At 34.0% G+C, this 18,359-nt stretch overlaps 1 protein-coding gene across 1 annotated transcript; it reads right to left on the bottom strand.

Annotated features, from left to right (window-relative positions):
• Positions 1–15,789: 15,789 nt before the first annotated feature.
• On the bottom strand, positions 15,790–17,731 carry LOC108482039 (uncharacterized). The gene is made up of 4 exons (XM_017785147.2): positions 16,936–17,731; positions 16,206–16,304; positions 16,054–16,121; positions 15,790–15,973 (listed from the first exon to the last, which is right to left on the bottom strand). Exons 1-4 carry the CDS (start codon positions 17,569–17,571, stop codon positions 15,856–15,858), a joined length of 921 nt encoding a protein of 306 aa, XP_017640636.1. The 5' UTR covers positions 17,572–17,731; the 3' UTR covers positions 15,790–15,855.
• Positions 17,732–18,359: the final 628 nt, after the last annotated feature.

Raw genomic sequence — 18,359 nt, 5'->3', positions numbered from 1 at the left:
GCTCGGTTATTGAATGATGTCCGGCTAAGTCCCAAGGCTTTGTGCTAAGTGACTATATCCGGACTAGGATCCGAAGGCATTCGTGCGAGTTAATAAATCGGGCTAAGCCGAAGGCATTGTGCAAGTTACTAAACCGGGTTAAGTCCCGAAGGCATTCGTGCGAAGTCGCTATAACCGGCTTCGTCCGAAGGCATTTGAGCGAGTCGTTATATCCGGTTAAATTCAAGGTACGTGATTCTAGAATAAGCGATCTTGCTGTAAAATTTCAGTTAATGAGCTTGAAAAAATTCCAGCAATGAGGTATGTTCATATGAGCTTGAATTAGTTGATTCCTTCGAATAATATTCGCCGATCGAGTAATGAGTTTCGGTATTTGACTAAGGTGATCCCTTATGTATGAACATAGGGGTTGGAATGTGAAATGAGTATGATATTGAGAATTTGTGCATATGAAATTATCCGTTAGCTTTATGAATGCTATGCTTTTGTTGTGTGGAATTTCTTGCTCAAACTTACTAAGCATAAATTGCTTACTCCGCTTTCTCTGTTTCTCTGTTTTATAGATTTTGCTCGTTAGCTATCGGATTCGGGATCATTGAAGTCAAGTCATCCACACTATCAAAGCCTCCATTTTGGTATAATTTTGGTTGAACTTTGAAATGGCATGTATAGGACTACCCTTTTGTTGAAGGTCATGTACCTTCGGTTTTGTGTAAACTTGGATAGCCATGCGAAAATGGCTTATATACGTTTTTAGTATAGTACTATAATCATTTGTATGTCGATCATTATGAGGTATGGAATTGTTTTGAAACGATTAGCCATTGGAATGGTTAATCATGATCACACTTTGTGCTATGTATGCAAAAAGGGGCAATTGAATCATGGAAATCATGAAATAGGTAAAGCCTACCTTAAAGACAGATGCTGACTGCAGCAGTGATATGGATGTGAAAAATCACTAAAAATAGTAGGAATGGTATTAAATAGTGAATAAATTATGTAAATGAACCTTGATGAGTCTACTTTCATATGGAAGAAACAAAACGGTCATAGGATTACATGTTAAGAGATATTAAAGTTCTCGTGAAATAGGGCAAGAACGGTTTTTGGATCCCCTGTTCTGACTTTGGAAATTCATTTTAAATTAACCAGAGATAATTAGGAGTCATGCCATATATGTATAGATTCCTCTCTGATTCTAGTTTCTATAGAAACAAACGGCATCAGTATTAAAGCCCTTTACAAGGAGGTATTCAATTCGTAACGCACAAAGGTCAGTGTAGTCGAACCCTGGGATAGGGGAGACTTTAACTAATAAACTGTACCAATTGGCTCGACCAAAAATTCTAGAAAAAAAATCTGTAGATGGAAATATGAGTCTAGTTTCAGGGAAAAATTACGAAACAAATTTTCGAGCTCTGAAACTCAAGATATGATTTTTAAGGCGACAGTGATGCAGTAACCAGCTTGTCTGGAAATTTCTAAATGGACTGTGAAAATAGTTAAGTCTGTGTGCACCTTGTGTTCGATTCCGGTAACGGACTCGGGTACGGGGTGTTACAGTAAGACAATGTGTTTTAGAAATTGAAGTAACTTCTATCCTTAAATTTTATCATACTGAAGCTTGCGGAGGTCACTTTGTCCCTAAGCGAACTGCTCATAAGGTATTGGAGTGTGGGCTATATTGGCCCACAATTTTTCTAGGCACATATAACTTCTGTAAGTCTTGCGATAAATGCCAACATACAGGTAACATCACTAAACGAAATCAAACACCCCTATCCCCAATTTATGTATGTGAAATTTTTTATGTATGGGAGATTGATTTTATAGGTCCATTCATTTCCTCTTTTAGAAATATATATAATTCTTGCAGTAGATTATGTTTCTAAGTGGACAGAAGTAAAGCCTACTCGTAATGATAACGCTAAAATTGTCGTGGAATTTCTAAAACGAACTATTTTTTTAGGTTTGGCACACCTCGAGCTTTGATCAGTGATCGTGGGACCTATTTCTACAATAAAATCATGGAGACGCTTATGTAAAAGTACGGAGTTCACCATCGTATAGCTACAGCCTACCACCCCCAGACGAATGGCCAAGCAAAAATCTCGAATAGAGAAATTAAAACCATTTTAGAGCAACTAGTTCAGCCTAACCGGAAGGATTGGAGTCTTCGACTGAATGACGCACTTTGGGCTTATCGAACGATGTATAAGGGTCCGATTGGTATGACCCCATATCGGCTTGTTTTTGGCAAGGCTTGCCATCTTCTGGTAGAATTGGAGCATAAGGCTTACTGGGCCATACGATAATGCAACATGGAGTTAGAGCCCGCTGGAAGGGAAAGGAAATTAGACATCCAAGAATTAGAGGAAATTCGTAATGATACCTACGAGAATGCTCGTATTTATTTATAAAGACAAGACAAAATTGTTCCATGACAAGAAAATATCTCAGAAGCATTTTTTGATAAGGCAAAAAGTTTTACTTTACAACTCCATTTTAAAATTATTCCTAGGTAAGCTTCGATCTCGATGACAAGGACCTTTTATCGTGATAGAAATATTAGCACATGGCGCGGTTGAAATAAAAATTGAAGAGTCAGGAAAGCGGTCCGTAGTTAATGGCCAACGATTGAAGCCATTTCACAAGAATTTTCAAGCCCACACGAGTGAGAGAATTCAGCTAGAGCCACTATAGAACTATTTGAGGCGTCGAGCTAACGACGTTAAACAAGCGCTTGTTGGGAGGCAATCCAATTTTTATTTTTTTATTTTTTCTTTCCCTTTGTCTTTTTATTTTATTTTTATTACTTTGTTTGAATATTAATAAACTTCTCTTCTTCCATCCAGGTAAAATGGAGCAAAATACGGAGAAAAAGGAGAAACAATAAAAAATGGTACTGAATAACTTTATCTAATATTCCAACTAGGAATAGAGCACCCCTAACTAAGGGCACCCCACACCTGCACCCAAACACCCTTCCTTCAGCCAAAACCTAAAATCCCCCAACCCTAAAAATAATTCAATTTTTTCCCTTCACTCTAAAACATCCACCAGCCGCTGCACTCTCTCCCATCCCCCTCCACCGTCGATTTTCAGTCTACCACGATTTGTACCAGGAGCCGCTCCGCCGTCGAGCCATCTTTTACCGTCAACCACCACCAGCATCAATTTTCGGTACCTCAACAAGTTGATTTGGCTGACAAATCCTCCTCTTCTTCTTTCTCTATGTCGCACGCTTTTGCTATGCTGTCGTCAAACATCGCCACTTCTCCCTCTTCTCGCCTTCCTTACGATGAAGCCACTGTGTTCAACTCTTCCACGAGCGCCGTCTTCTCCTTTGTGCAAAATTGGCGCTCCATTCCCCTCTTCTCCGTCGACACAGAAAAACGCCACCATAACCTCCTCTCTGTCACATGCCGAACCCAACCCACCACCTCTCATTTACCTTCTCTGCCTTCGCCATAACGTCGACCCCATCATCGGCCACCACACAGTTCGGCCCAACCAACAGAGGCACTCACGAGTTCTTTACACGACTATGATGCCAACGTCCCCGAACAGCCCACTAGTTCCAGTACCTCCGAGAGACGCGACGACTAGCGATCACTGCCCACTCACGGCTGAACCTATCGATCTCGAGAAAATGTTTTACCATCTGAGTGCCATTTACACTGTAACTTAGCATTTGATACTACTACTAGCCGAAACAGGTATGATCATTTACGCCATAAACAACTCATGCCTTACAAATGTTTATCATTACCTGTTTTGGATGCTTTACGTATTAAAACTGTTGTTACTAATTATTTTCGCAATATTAGTTGGGTTGGAAATTTTAATATTACTCACTGTACCTATTTTGAGTTGGTTTTGGAATTTTATTCCATATTTAATTTTTAGTGACACAGTCAAATCTCATTAGATACATCTAATGTTGTCAAATTTCGGTTACTTCGTACCATGCATAGTTTATCCCTCTCTGATTTTAATATTGCATTATCTTTTATGACTGAGGACTATACTATGTCCACTGCTTATAAACACAATTTTTGTATATTTCCTGCAGACGTTAGGGCTGTCGAGGCTTTTTCTTTGTTAACTGATAATGTCAAATCCATGTATAGCCCAAAAACATCAAAGGATTTATGGTTTCGCAACCCTACCTTATGTTACATACACTGTTACTTGGCTTACAATTTTTCAGGCCATCAAGATGCTCTGGCTACTGTCTCGAAGACGAAATTATTCTTATTATGGTGTATGTACACTGGTCGGCCAGTAAATTTGGGCTATTGGTATGTGCATCAATTCGAACATATTATAAATGCAAAGCGTCCTATAATTTTAGGCTCTTTTATTACACAACTGTTATTTTCTCTGCATGGTTCTAATGTTGCTATTTCAGCTTTGCATGTTACTTGTCAGGTCGATCCTTTGGATGCTCGATGCCTCGACTCGATGGGACTGCTTCTTGGCACTCCATCTTCCTTCCGTTTTGTCCCTCCAAGCATTCGTTCCACACCAATTGAATGAGTCTTACGACAGCAAAATCAGAACAAAGTACCTACTCAAGCCCAACCTTCGATGACCATTAAGCAACGCTTAGAACGCATCGAGGCTCGACTCGGCACCTTTGGCCAGCAACTAGCTGATCTCATTGTCGTTATGCGCAAAAGATAGTAATTACATGAGGAGTTCTTCTAAACTTTTTCCACCTATTTGTTTATTTTATTCCACATCGAGGACAATGTGTTTTAAGTAGGGGGAGCTATTCCTCATTATTCCTGTCATCTTATCTGCTATTTTTGCTGTTATATGGTTTTGCTACTGAATTCTGCCCATATTTTTTTTCTAAGAATATTCTGCCTCTTTTCATGCCTAAGATTTTTACCAGGAATTGCCCACAGTTTGACCTACAAGCATGATTTTTGTCTTTTGAGAAAATTATGATTTTGCTATAATTGATTTCATCTCCACTGTTTTATTCATATTATGTTAAAATAATTATGATTAATAGAGTTAACCCTATTTTGCTTTTAGTAGATTTGATTAAGTCTAAATACAAAGAGGACACTTAATACAATTGCATGCTTAAAATATGTTCATGACTATTAAGGTGGTTGCTGAAACTTATTTTTGACACTTGATTGTTGCTCCTAAGTCCTCTAAAATTAAAATTTCGTTTAATAATAATAATGTTTCTGTGGTTATGAGTGCAGCTTAAAATGTGACTAGCTGAGTAACCAGGGTAGGGTGCTTAGGTTGTCATCCTATTTTGTGTCAAAAGGTTGTGTGACGTGTTAGGTAAAACTCCGCTAATTGGAATTAAAATACTTAAGAATGTGTTAGGTTGAGTAACCAGGGTGAGGTGTTTGGCTGTCATCTCTCTTCACGTCAAAAGGTTCGATATATTCTTAAGAAAAATATAATAAATTAGGAGTATGTTGGGCTAAGTAACAGGGGTGGAGTGCTTGGTTGTCATCTTTCTTCGCATCAAAAGGTTCAATATATTCTTAAGCAAAAATAAATTCATAATTAATTAAAAAAATTTTTAAAAAAAGGAAAAAAGGAAAAAAGAAAAAAAAGAAATGTATTAATAAAATATGGGGACTAAAGGTAGAAACAAATAGGGTACCTTGGTAGGTTTGGTAAATTACCTAATTTTCATGAAATAATCCAAGTCTATCTTAATTTTTGTGTGTGTTAATTGGAATACTTTTTCAATTTTACTTAAAGCAAGCTAAGGATTCTCTTTATTTTTCATATGCATTTTGACTAATTTTTATAAAACTTTAGAGTGGTACTTCTTTCATGGCAAATTCTAAATTTTACAGTGGATAAGAACCATACTTGAGGGCAAGCATAGGCTAAGTAGGGGGAATTTGATCATACTCTAGAACGACATATTTTTATGCGTTAATTGTATATTTATTTTGAGTATGGCCCTGCTAATTGGGCTATTTATGGTTTTTTATTTTTTAGGGACTAAATTGAAGTCAAAAGTAAATTTAAGGGTGAAAAGCATGAATTTGGAGATAAAGTGGGCCAACATGCGACATAGGAAAAAAGGTGGTGCCAAAAATGTAAGCATAGAAGACATAAGGATAAAAATGTAAAGAAGAGATATTTTATAAACACAAAACTCTATTTAATTTTTAATTATATTAGGATAATTGTTAGATTTTATTATTTAGATTTTATTTTAGCTTTTATCTTTATTTATCTTTAATTATCTTTAATTATCTGTATTTATCTTTTAGAATTTAAGTAAGACCAGACTAGGTTTCCTATTACTATAAATAGGGGATGGAGTGACTCAAATTTCATATCATCTTTTCTGAAAACACTCTCTCTCCCAAAACTTAGCCTTTGTTCTTTCCATTCAATAAAATTCCATTTTTTTATTAAGTCTATTTCTTTTCCCAAAAGGATGAGCCACTAAATCCATCTAGCCAAATGTTGTCAAAAATCCCCAAAAAAGGTTCATGAAGCTTAGAATCTGTGCTTAGCCTTCTCAACTAGTATTCATCATTTCTCCGCATTACGGGACTGACTCTTCCGTCCATGTCCCTTCAAAAGTGATCTTTTCAACTTGTGCAAGCAACGACCGCTTTGTATATTTTGAGAAGGTTGCACAATCAGTTCATTAGATGACTGCTTCAGTGGTTGTCGAACCCAAGAGACAAAATGGTGTGGGATTCGCCATTAGGAAGTGATGATCTAGAGTAAGAAGTTCCTACAAAAGTGACGGCTGGCTAGAGTTAGGTTCCTCTAAATTATAAGTCTAAACCCTAAGTGGAGCTGGTGGTTGTAGGCGTCTTCTTCCACTATAACTGGCTTATTCAATTCGAAAAAGATCACCTAAAAGCCGAAGATTGAACTCAAGGAGGATCGAGACAATCAGAGGCTGAAATCTCGCCACATGAGAAACTCTCTCTTTCCTCAAACTTGGCTTATTTTTATATTCTCTATTTTAATTTTCGCAATTTATTTAATTTTCACAATTTCAATCAACTCTAAATTCTGTTTTTTTATTTTTTTTTAGGAAAGCAGGTTTTCTTAGGCACGATTCTGTCCAGGATCTCGTAAAACAAGACATTATGCAATCCAGTCCTTGAGGATTTGACCCTATTTCCCTTATACTATTCTTTTTATTACTTTTATAGGGATAGGATATATTTGGTGCTCTCAACGAAGCATCACAAATATACACAACATACCAAAAGATCATTTATACATATTTACATAACCAAGTATACCAAAATAAGCCAAATCACATGGCTATACATATAACCAAAACAACATAAGACATATAGGCCACATTAGGCAAAACACCTATAAATGCCATTTAACTTCAAAATATAAATTCCAAAGTACCAAAATGAGTATTTGATAGTGTGACGCGATCTCCGACGACTTTCGAATCGAGCGAGCTTCTAAAATACTATAAAACATGAACAAATAAACAGCATAAGCAATTAAGCTTAGTAAGTTCGTAATTCATAGAATAAAACTTACCATATAACCACAAATTTAGGTAAATAAACCAACGCATAACTCAATATTTAATTTGGCCAAAGCCTATCATACAATCCATAATCATGTTAGTCATATGTTCACATAAAAATGAAAATCATTTATGAATTCATCAATTAATTGGATTCCATATACATGTGACATCTATGCCATGATTCTATATATCAAACACCAATCATTTCCATGTGAATATTTGTACTTGTTCATTTTGAACTTGTATAATCTCGTAATAACACTATGCCCATTGAACCATCTAGAATAACGTAAGATACGTGGGTGGTACACACGAAGTGTACTGAACGGTAAACCGTCAATTCTTATACATGTAAGCTCATACGAGCGATAAACAGTAAGCTTATTCGAACTGAATATTAGTAAGCTCTTACAAGCTGAATATTGGTAAGCTTCTTCGAGCTGAATAATGGTAAGCTCATACGAGCTGTGGTGAGTCTGCAACATATGCAGGATCTCAACCACAATCAGTAACCCTAATGACATTGTTATTCATATCCTATGAATTCTAAAGGTTCCAATGGGGCTCAGTATTCTTATTCCTATATCAGTAATACACTCAATAATTACTAAATTATATAAATACACAGTGTAATTATACGAACTTACCTCGAATAAAGTATATAAATACACAGTGTAATTATACGAACTTACCTCGAATCAGTACAGAACAAATCAACCGATCAATCTGCTACTTTTTTTCCCCGATTTAATCCAAACGTGGCTTTTTTTATCTATATAATATCAAATTTAACTAATAATTATTCTATTCGATTCGGTCCAATTTCATAATATGGAAAAATTACCATTTTGCCCCTAATATTTGACTTCTTTACAATTTAGTCCCTAGGCTCGTAAAAATGAAATTCATGCAATTTCATCTATACACAAGCCTAGCCAATTTTCATATATACCTGTATCATCTCAAATATTTCACAATTTCACACATTTAACACATAATTTTCACATTTCTCATTTTAGCCCTCAATTGACAACTTCACTTAAAATCCCTTAACAAAAGTTGTTTATTAAACAACAAAGATTCATTTTCTTCCATTAAAATTCAAAAAAAAAAAAAATGCTCTCATGAAAAAACCCTAGACTTTCAATCATATTGCAAACTAGTCCCCTATTTAGCTAGCTTATGCTACTACGGTTTTGAAAACATAAAAATCAACAAAAACGGGTCAAAGAATCACTTACATGCAAGGGAACTAAGTGGCTGAAATTTTAAGCTTCAAAAACCCCTATTTTGTTGCAATTTTTGGTAGAGAGGAAGACGAACACTAGGGTCTTCTTTTTGTTTTATTTTTTTATCTTTTAAGTCACCTAATACCAACTAAACTTTGAAAATTTCATGATTGAAATCCATGTACATCCACTAACCCATTTATTTGCCTAATTACTCAATAAATACCTCTATATTAAAGTTCTATAGTTATTTAACACTCTTAGCTAATAGCACATAACTTTCACACTTTATGCGATTTAGTCTTTTTTCACAAATTGAGCATACAAACAGTAAAATTTCTTAACGTAATTTTTATACTATGATTCTAACATGATATGGATATAAAAATATATTAAAATAAATTTTATGACATCAAATTTGTGATCCTGAAACCATTATTTTGATTTCACTGAAAAGGGGCAGTTACAATTAGCCATTATCTTGAATTTATTATTTACTTATGAATATCGATGTGAGCTTGTTTTTATTTATTGTGGTTCTATATTTAGCTAGTTCATCTTATTCTGCCATAATATCTGCTAATATAAATTCTATACTAATTCTTAATATGACTAATTTTAAGGAATGAAAAAGACACTTACTTGTGGTGCCTATCTGTATAGACATAGATCTTGCGCTCAGGAAAAAATAACCTGCACCTCTTACTGAAGAAAACACCCCTAATGTTAATAGGGATTTTGAGAGGTGGGATCGTTCAAACTAAATAAGCCTAATTATCAAGAAACACAATATTCCAGAAGCCTTTAGGGGCACAAAATCTGAAGAGATTACTTAGGCTGAGGGTTTCCTTGATGAAATTGAGAAAAGATTTACTAAAAACGATAAGGTTGAGATGACATCACTTCTGATTTCTTTGATGTCTATGAAGCATAAGGGTCAAGGAAACGTGAGGGAGTATATTATGGAGATGTTCCATGTTACTTCAAGACTTAAGGCACTTAAGATTGAGCTTTCTGAGGAATTTCTTATTCTTATGATTTTGGTATAACTTCCTACACATTTCAATCAATTTAAAATTAGTTATAACTGTCAAAAAGAGAAATGGACTCTAAATGAGCTCCTTTCGCATTGTGTATAAGAAAAAGAAAGGCTAAAGCGTGATAAGTCTAAAAGTGCTTATTTAGCCAATGCCCTTAAAGACAAGTGCAAGAACAGAAAATATCAAAATGAAACTGCTAAGGGTCTAGCTCAAAAGAAACAATAGCAAGCTACAGAGAGTTGTTTCTTTTGTAACAAGTTTGAACACATGAAAAAAGAATGTACCAAATATCATGTCTGGCGTGCAAAGAAAGGTATAATTCTTAATTTTGTCTGTTCTTAGGTTAATTTAGCTTCAATACCTAGAAACACTTGGTGGATAGATTTTGGTGCTACTACTCACATATGTGTTTCTATGCAGAGTTGCTTGAGTTTCCGAAAGCTAAGTGATGGTGAAAGATATATCTTCGTGGGCGATGGAAAATCAGTAAAAGTGGAAGCAATTGGGCATTTTAGGTTGTTATTAGGAACTGGTTTTTATTTGGATTTAAAAGTCACTTTTATTGTACCTTCATTTAGACAGAATTTAGTTTATGTTTCTTCATTGGACAAATTTGGATATTATTGTTCATTTAGAAATAATCAATTTAGTTTGTCTTTAAATTCAAATGCTGTTGGAACTAGTTATTTAAATACTTATGACAACATTTATTTGCTAGAAATAGTTGCATCCTATAATGAAACCTTGCATGTGGAATCACGTAGTATTAAAAATAAATTAAATAAGAAAAACTCAACATCATTATGATAGAAACGCTTAGGTCATATCTCAAAAGTTAAAGTTGAACGCCTTATATCTGATGGTATTTTAGAGCCCCTTAACTTTACATACTTTGATATCTGTGTCGATTGCATTAAGGGAAAATAGACCAAGACTAAGAGATTAGGTGCCAACAGACCTTTAGACGTCTTAGAATTAATTCATACAGATATTTGTGGGTTATTCCCTACAGCATCCTGGAATGGTCAACAATATTTCATAACATTCATAGAAGATTACTTACGTTATTGGTACCTATATCTCATTCGTGAGAAATATCAATCTTTGGACGTATTCAAAGCTTATAAAGTTGAAATTAAGAATCAACTCAACAAAAGGATTAGGAACGTCAGATCTAATCGTAGTAGTGAGCACTACGGTAGATATGATGGCTCAGGCGAACAATTTCCAAGACCATTTGCGAAATTCCTAGAGGTATATGATATTGTCCTATAATACACCATACTAGGATCACCCAGTATGAATGGTGTAGCTGAAAGACGAATCAAAACTCTTAAGGATATGATAAGGAGCATGATTGCTCATTCTACCTTACCTGAGTCCCTCCAGGGAGAAGCATTAAAGACAATAGCTTACATTCTAAATAAAGTACCCGCTAAAGCAATTGCGAAAACACCTTATGAGCTTTGGATAGGTCAAAAGCCTAGTCTAAAACACTTTGACATTTGGGGATGTCCAGTTAAGGCAAGGTCTTATAGGCTACATGAAAAGAAATTGGAGTCTAAAACAGTGAACAACTATTTTATTGGTTATTCTGAGCGATCTAAGGGCTATAAGTTTTATGATCCCATAATTAGAAATATTTTTGAGACAAGAACTGTAAAATTTTTTGAGGATGTTGAGTTTGGGGGAAAAATAAGGTTAGAAACATTTCTTTTGAGGAGGAATTAGGTTCCAACTTAGTTCTTACTATCAGTTTTAACGATGTTCAGGTTCTCATACTTATCATTAATGAAGAAGTGAATCCAGAACCTCAACAAAACAATGTTGAACAACTCCTTATTCAAGATGAGGTAATTTTTCTAGAAGAACAAACTCAACAACCTTAAGAATAAGTGTCATTAAGGAGGTCCACAAGGGAAAGGAGAAATGTTATTCTAGACAATTATATTGTATTTCTCCAAGAACATTAAGATGATAATGGAATGATGGAAGATGATCCAATCAACTTTCATCAGGCTATGAAAAATTATAATTCTCAAAATCAGATTAATACCATGAAAGATGAGTAAAAGTCTATACAAGACAATAAAGTTTGATAACTTATCTCATTACCTAAAGGTGCAAAAATAAATAGTTGTAAATGGATATTTAAAACCAAGAGGGATGCAAATGGTAATGTGGAGAGGTATAATATGCGTCTTGCAGCTAAAAGTTCTACTCAGAAAGAAGGCATTGATTTTATAGAGGCATTGATTTTATAGAGACTTTCTCTCTAGCTTCATTGAAAGACTCTTTCAAGATAATCATGACACTTGTTGCTCATTTTGATCTTGAGTTACATCAGATGGATGTTAAGACTGCGTTTCTCAATGGCGACATTGAAGAAACAATTTATAACATGCGACCATAAAATTGAGTCAGAAGACCCAAAGAATATGGTTTGAAATTTGACAAAATCCATCTATGGACTCAAACAAGCTTCCCGTCAATGGTACCATAAGTTTCATCAAGTAATTGTTTCATTCAGTTTTGAGATAAATATTATTGATGATTGTGTGTATCACAAATTCAGTGGGAGTAAGTACATATTTCTGGTTCTATATGTTGATGACATTTTGCTTGCTGCTAATGATATAGGCTAATTGTAAGAAACCAAGAGGTTTTTATCTAAGCATTTTGAGATGAAAGATCTTGGGGATGCCTCTTTTGTTTTAAGAATTTAGAAACATCGAGACTGATCTCAGGGTATTCTTGGATTTTCACAAAAAAGCTATATCGATAAAGTACTCAAAAGGTTTGACATGCAAAGTTGTAAACCATGTGACGCCCTTGTCGCTAAAGGAGACAAAGTTAGTTTTACTCAATTCCCTAAAAGTAACCTTGAAATTCAGGAAATGCAAAAGATTCCCTATGCATCACCTATTTGGAGTCGAATGTGTAATCAAGTATGTACGCGTCCAGACATTACATACATTGTTGGGATGTTAGATAGATATTTAAGAAACCCTAGTATTAACCATTGGATAGCAACCAAAAGGGTTATGAGGTATCTTTAGATAACAAAAGGTTACATGCTAACTTATAAGAGATCAGATCATTTGGAGGTCGTAGGGCATTCTGATTCTGATTTCGCTAGGTGCCAAGATAGCAGAAAATCTACATCAGGCTATATTTACATATTAGCTAGAGCAACTATATCATGGAAAAATGTCAAATAGACACTTGTAGCATCTTCCACTATGGCAGCAGAGTTTGTAGCATGCTATGAGGCATCAAACCATGGATTATGGTTGTGGAACTTTGTCACTCAGCTGCGTATTTTGGAGAATGTAGAAAGGCCACTCAAATTATTTTGTGACAATAAGTCAGCGGTATTGTATTCCAATAACAACATGAGTTTATCTAAGTCAAAGCATATTGACATAAAGTTCCTAGTTGTGAATTGAAAAAGTGAAAAATGGACAAATACCCATAGAGCATATTGGGACAAACTCCATGATAGCGGATTCGCTAGCAAAAGGTTTACCACCCAAGGTTTTTCATGAGCACACTACTCATATCGGTGTTACATTATTTGAGGATATCATTATTTAGTGGGAGTTTGTATTTTATCTACTTTATGTTTGTTTTCAGACATTTATGTATTTAGTTATTTTCTGACCAAAAATGAAGTATTCAGTTTGTTCACTCTGTTTTGTTATTTTGATACTGACCTCACTTAAGTTTAAAGAGGACTAGTTGGAAATAGACATGTTTAGATCATATTGCATGTAATTTCCATGCTACACATCCATACTTGATCTATGTCATTTGGTTGTGTTAATATATGTGATCAAGGATGGATTTAGTTACGATATATGAACGAAAGTCACATTGGTTCTATGTTAGCATAATTAATGGAAGAGATTGTTTGGAATACCTTTTGGATATGATAGTAAAATTTTGAGCTTATAAAGTTATATAATGACATGTAATTATAGGGTAATTAGTATATATATGTGGTCTAAGCGGGATATTGTTGGAAAGTATGGACATCTCATATATAATAAGGGTAATTACATGTTATTATTTACTATCATGATAGGTTAGCCCAAATTAAAAATAATCTAATTTGGTTAAGGTTTATTGCTCTTTAATTTTTAGATAAAGTATGGGTCGAATATGTGTAGATACTCTAGTAACTAATTTCTAATTGATGATGGGCTAATTAGAAATCAGGGCTAATGTGCCAAAGTTATATATATTAGGGTTATGGTCCCCAAATTACAAACAATGTAACTTTTCTAATATCCCATCTTTAGAAAAGAGAGTCACCTTCTTAAGATTACTTGTGTGCTAATTTGGAAGATCAAATCCCCAAGATCCAAAAAATTTCAAGGTACGCTTCAGCATCTAATTCTGTTATCGTTTTGTTTTTAATGATTTAACATGATAGATCCTGATTTATGATTTATTAAGTTTTATATCATATCTTGATTTACAATTCTAACAATTTTAGCTTTTCTCCACAGTTAAATTGGATCATAATGACAACTTTCCTTCAAAATGTATATAATGTTCATTAGAATTTCCTCAAATTCTTCATATATATTTTTACAGAGTTCCTCTGAACTTCTTGAACTTGTATTTGTATACAATAGCTTGGGTGATCCCCTTACTTGAATACTTGAATCAACAGTTATTAAAAGGAAAAAAAAAAGAAAGAAAGAAAAAAAAGACTGAATGAGATTGTTTAAAACACTTTTTAGTTTACTTAGAGTTGTGTTATCAAACTAACTAGATGGAAAGAATATAATACATGCAGTGAAGCACAGAATGACATATTATTAAAAAAGGGTTTAATATTTGTTTTGGTCCTTATATTATGGTGAAACTTTTGCTTTGGTCCTTTTAATAGTTTTTTCAATCACTTTGCCCTCTGGACTTTTATTTCGTCCATCACGTTACCCCTTTGACCAATTGCATTTAAAAAGATTTTATATATTCAGGTGTTCGTCCATTGATAATGTTTGTTTTGACTTCTATATTACAATAAAATTCTTACTTTAGTCCTTTTATTATTGTTTATGTGTTCGCATTTAATTGACTTAAACGAAAAAGGATTTATTTTAATGGAAAAGAATGGAAAAAATGAAAATGGATAACACAAAGTGAACATAAAAAAACGAAAATGAGAATTTCATTATACAAGGGAAAAAAACAAGTATTAAGCTTTATAGATTCACTTGTCTTTATTTCTTAGTGATGTGTTTATCTAGTGGTTCAATTATAACGTGTACAGAGATGAAGCTTGGGGGCAAGAGCCTTAGTTCTCTTGGTTAAATGGCATAATTCCCATTTTAGTCTCCATTAAATATTAAGAGTTCAATCATTTTAGCTATGTTTAATTAATACAATTACATTTTCAGCCCCTCCAATGAATTATTTATTTAATTTAGACCATTTTAACACAGAAAATTTAGCTTTGGCATTCTAAATTCTTTTAATCTTATCTCCACTTTCTAATACAAAATTCCTAGTTTTTATTTCGGAGTGTATAGAATGAATATATATATATATATATATATATATATATATAAAAGGGTATCGTTTCAAAACTATGACTTAGAATTTGGATTTGAATTTCAAAAATAACGTAAATAAAAAAAACAATTTAGAAATGTAACATTCATGCTAATTTCTCAAATCTTTGGATGTCTATTTAGTAATGAAATTAAATTTTTAAAATATTTTTGGATTTGAAAATACATGTTTTTATATTCTCCTAAAATATATTATATTGAATTTAAATTAATTTTTAATCATTTAATAATAAATGAAATTCAAATTTATGTTCCAAAAGGAAGAATTTTGAGACATATATTTTCCAAGAGTTGAAGGTGTAATATTTACCATTAGGCTGATGGTTAGCTTGTTGGCATATATGCAAGAAATGGTTAGTTGGAAAAAAAATCCAGCCTTGTGAGTTTATAAAGAGTAACTGAAATGAGTAGAATTTTGATGGAGATGGAAACTTTTCCTGAATTATAATCCCATAACATTACATATTTATATAGGGAATTTATGAGGACCCACATAGGAAGTTTTTGACAATGTTGTTGAACTGTGTTGAGTTCTCAATCTGGGGCACATGAGATGTGTTTTGTATTATTTCCAGCCTTGTCTTCTTCCCAATAAGCCTGAAAATTCCCACCCAAATGTTATTAATAATAAAACTAAATGTTTACTCAAAACCAAGTAAAGGGTGCAGTGTGCATACTCCTCGAGTTCATGAGCCATTTTCAAAGGGAATATCTGGTCTTTATCTCCCCAAACTATCAGCACATCCTAAGTCACAAGGAAAAAGAATGCAGCAGACAATCAACCAAAGTTAAATAGTCAACTTGTTATTATATGGATGTTTATATATACCTGTTGAAGTGGAGGTAGCTTGCATGAATCATCACCAGCCAGTAGGGTAATTCCCTTTAAAAGTTGCAGTTTCTCGTTTCTGTTTTCTGAGTATAATTGCTGCATTTTGCACGAAATTAACTACACTTGGAGCATAATAATAGTGTTGATCTACCAACATGACAGCATTTGCTTTCTTACTTGGACACAAACATACATCATCTCATAAGAAAGGAAAATAAATTGCTTGTAACTACTAGCTCTCTAAAAAGTAATTTTACAAAATTCACCGTTGGATGGGAGGCAAGGCTACTGGAACTATCATGGATTATTTCATATTTTAATCCTAACTCTGAAAATTTAGGGAAAAAAATAAAAAAGGTAAAATCAGAATATGGGCAATAAATATTTTAATTTTATATAAATTTGTTGTAATAGTATTGTGTTATTGGGACTAGAATGGTAAATGAAATATTTTGATGTTAGTGGCATTCTTTATATGCATATACCAAACAAAGATAGGGCTATAGTTAGGATTTAGGAATTCATCTCTATCATTCGGCTCCACTTTCATAAAAGTGGATGTATTTCTCAATCCAAATCTAGCAAAGATTGTTCTGACCCCACGTATCCCTTTTCTTTTTCGTGAATCAAAGAGATCGATTCCTTCTCCAATTCAATTTTTGTAAATAAAGAAACTAATGTGGAAAAAGAAATGGTTACTAAAATGGAAAAAGGGAAATATACTCACGTTAACCACGTCCTTCCAGAAAAAATCAGGAACCATGGTGAAACGCCTTGATATGGCCAAACGAGTCAATGTCCTTAACTGAGTCGCCGTCTCGGGAAGCATAATATCTTCAACGTTCTCCACATTAGCTCTTTGCAACAACTCCATGTTATCTGCTTTCCGCATGTTTACTCCAGAACTCGCAATCACCACTTTCTCCACCTTCTCCGGCCACAGTTTGGCCATGTGGTACGCCACGAACCCTCCATAGCTGGTCCCCATAACGTGGTACTTCTTCACTTGAAGCTTCTCCATCAGCTTCCCCATCGAATCTGCTTGGAATACCTCCGACCTTTCCTTGGACTTTGTGGTGGAATCGCCGAAGAAAACCAGGTCGGGAACGTAGACGTGGAAGTGAGGGGAGAAGAACTGGGCCTGTCGACGCCATTGCCACATAGCGCTGGGACCGAACCCGTGGAGCAAAAGCAAGGCGGGTTTTTGTTGCTGTGGAGTTTGGTGGTCGGGATTTGGAGCCCATAAGTGGATGGTGGTGTGGTCGTCGATGTCGATGAATTGTGAAGTGAGGCCGGAGGTGGCAAAGCAACGGCGGAGGTAGATGCCGTATAAGGAGACAAAGCTGAGAAAGGAGGGTGCCATGGCGGTTGACTGTTGGAGAAGAAAAAGGGTTCTTTAGGCTTTCAATTTTCAAGGTATGCCATGAAATGGAAAAAGGAGGCAGGGAGGTGAGTTTGGTTTTGACTCTTGTTGAAAGGCCTATTTATATTTATGAAACCTCCCCAACATAATTTTTACGCCCCAATACAGTATTTGATGTATGGTTTATTATTAAATTGAAAAAAAGAGAAAATTTTATAAATTTAGATTAATAACAAATATTAATAAATTTATTTAAATATGATTAAAAATATTAATAGCAAATTTTCTGTATTTTTATTTAATTTAATGATGTTGTATCATATTATTATTCACCGATAATGCATCAAATATTATCTCATAAATTAAAACTAGTATATTTTTACTTGTAATTATATTTATAAGTTTAAAATAAAAAGAGAGAAAATAAAAGCAAAAGCACGCTTTGTTGCACGAAAAACATACAAAATTAGTATCATTTATATTATAAGTTTATATGTGATTTATTAAGAGTGTGCTTGGTTGGGTAGAGAAAATGAGAGAGTGAAAAAGTAGAAAGAAAATATAGATGGAGTGTGTTTAGTTAGAAAGAAAATAAGAGAAATGTTTGTTTTTCATCCTAATACATTAAAACTAATCATTTCAAATTAGAAAGATAAGAAGGAGAAAATGTGAGAAATGTGTATGTTAATTTAAAATGATGCATTTTTCAAATATTTTATTTTCTTTTCTTACATTTTCAACTCTACCAAATAATAAATGAAAAAGAAAATTATTTTTCTTACCAAGTA

The sequence above is a fragment of the Gossypium arboreum genome, chromosome 6, assembly GCF_025698485.1.
Source record: "Gossypium arboreum isolate Shixiya-1 chromosome 6, ASM2569848v2, whole genome shotgun sequence".
NCBI lineage: Eukaryota > Viridiplantae > Streptophyta > Magnoliopsida > Malvales > Malvaceae > Gossypium > Gossypium arboreum.
Note: the sequence above shows the minus strand (reverse complement) of the source record. Positions and strands in the feature narration are given on the sequence as shown.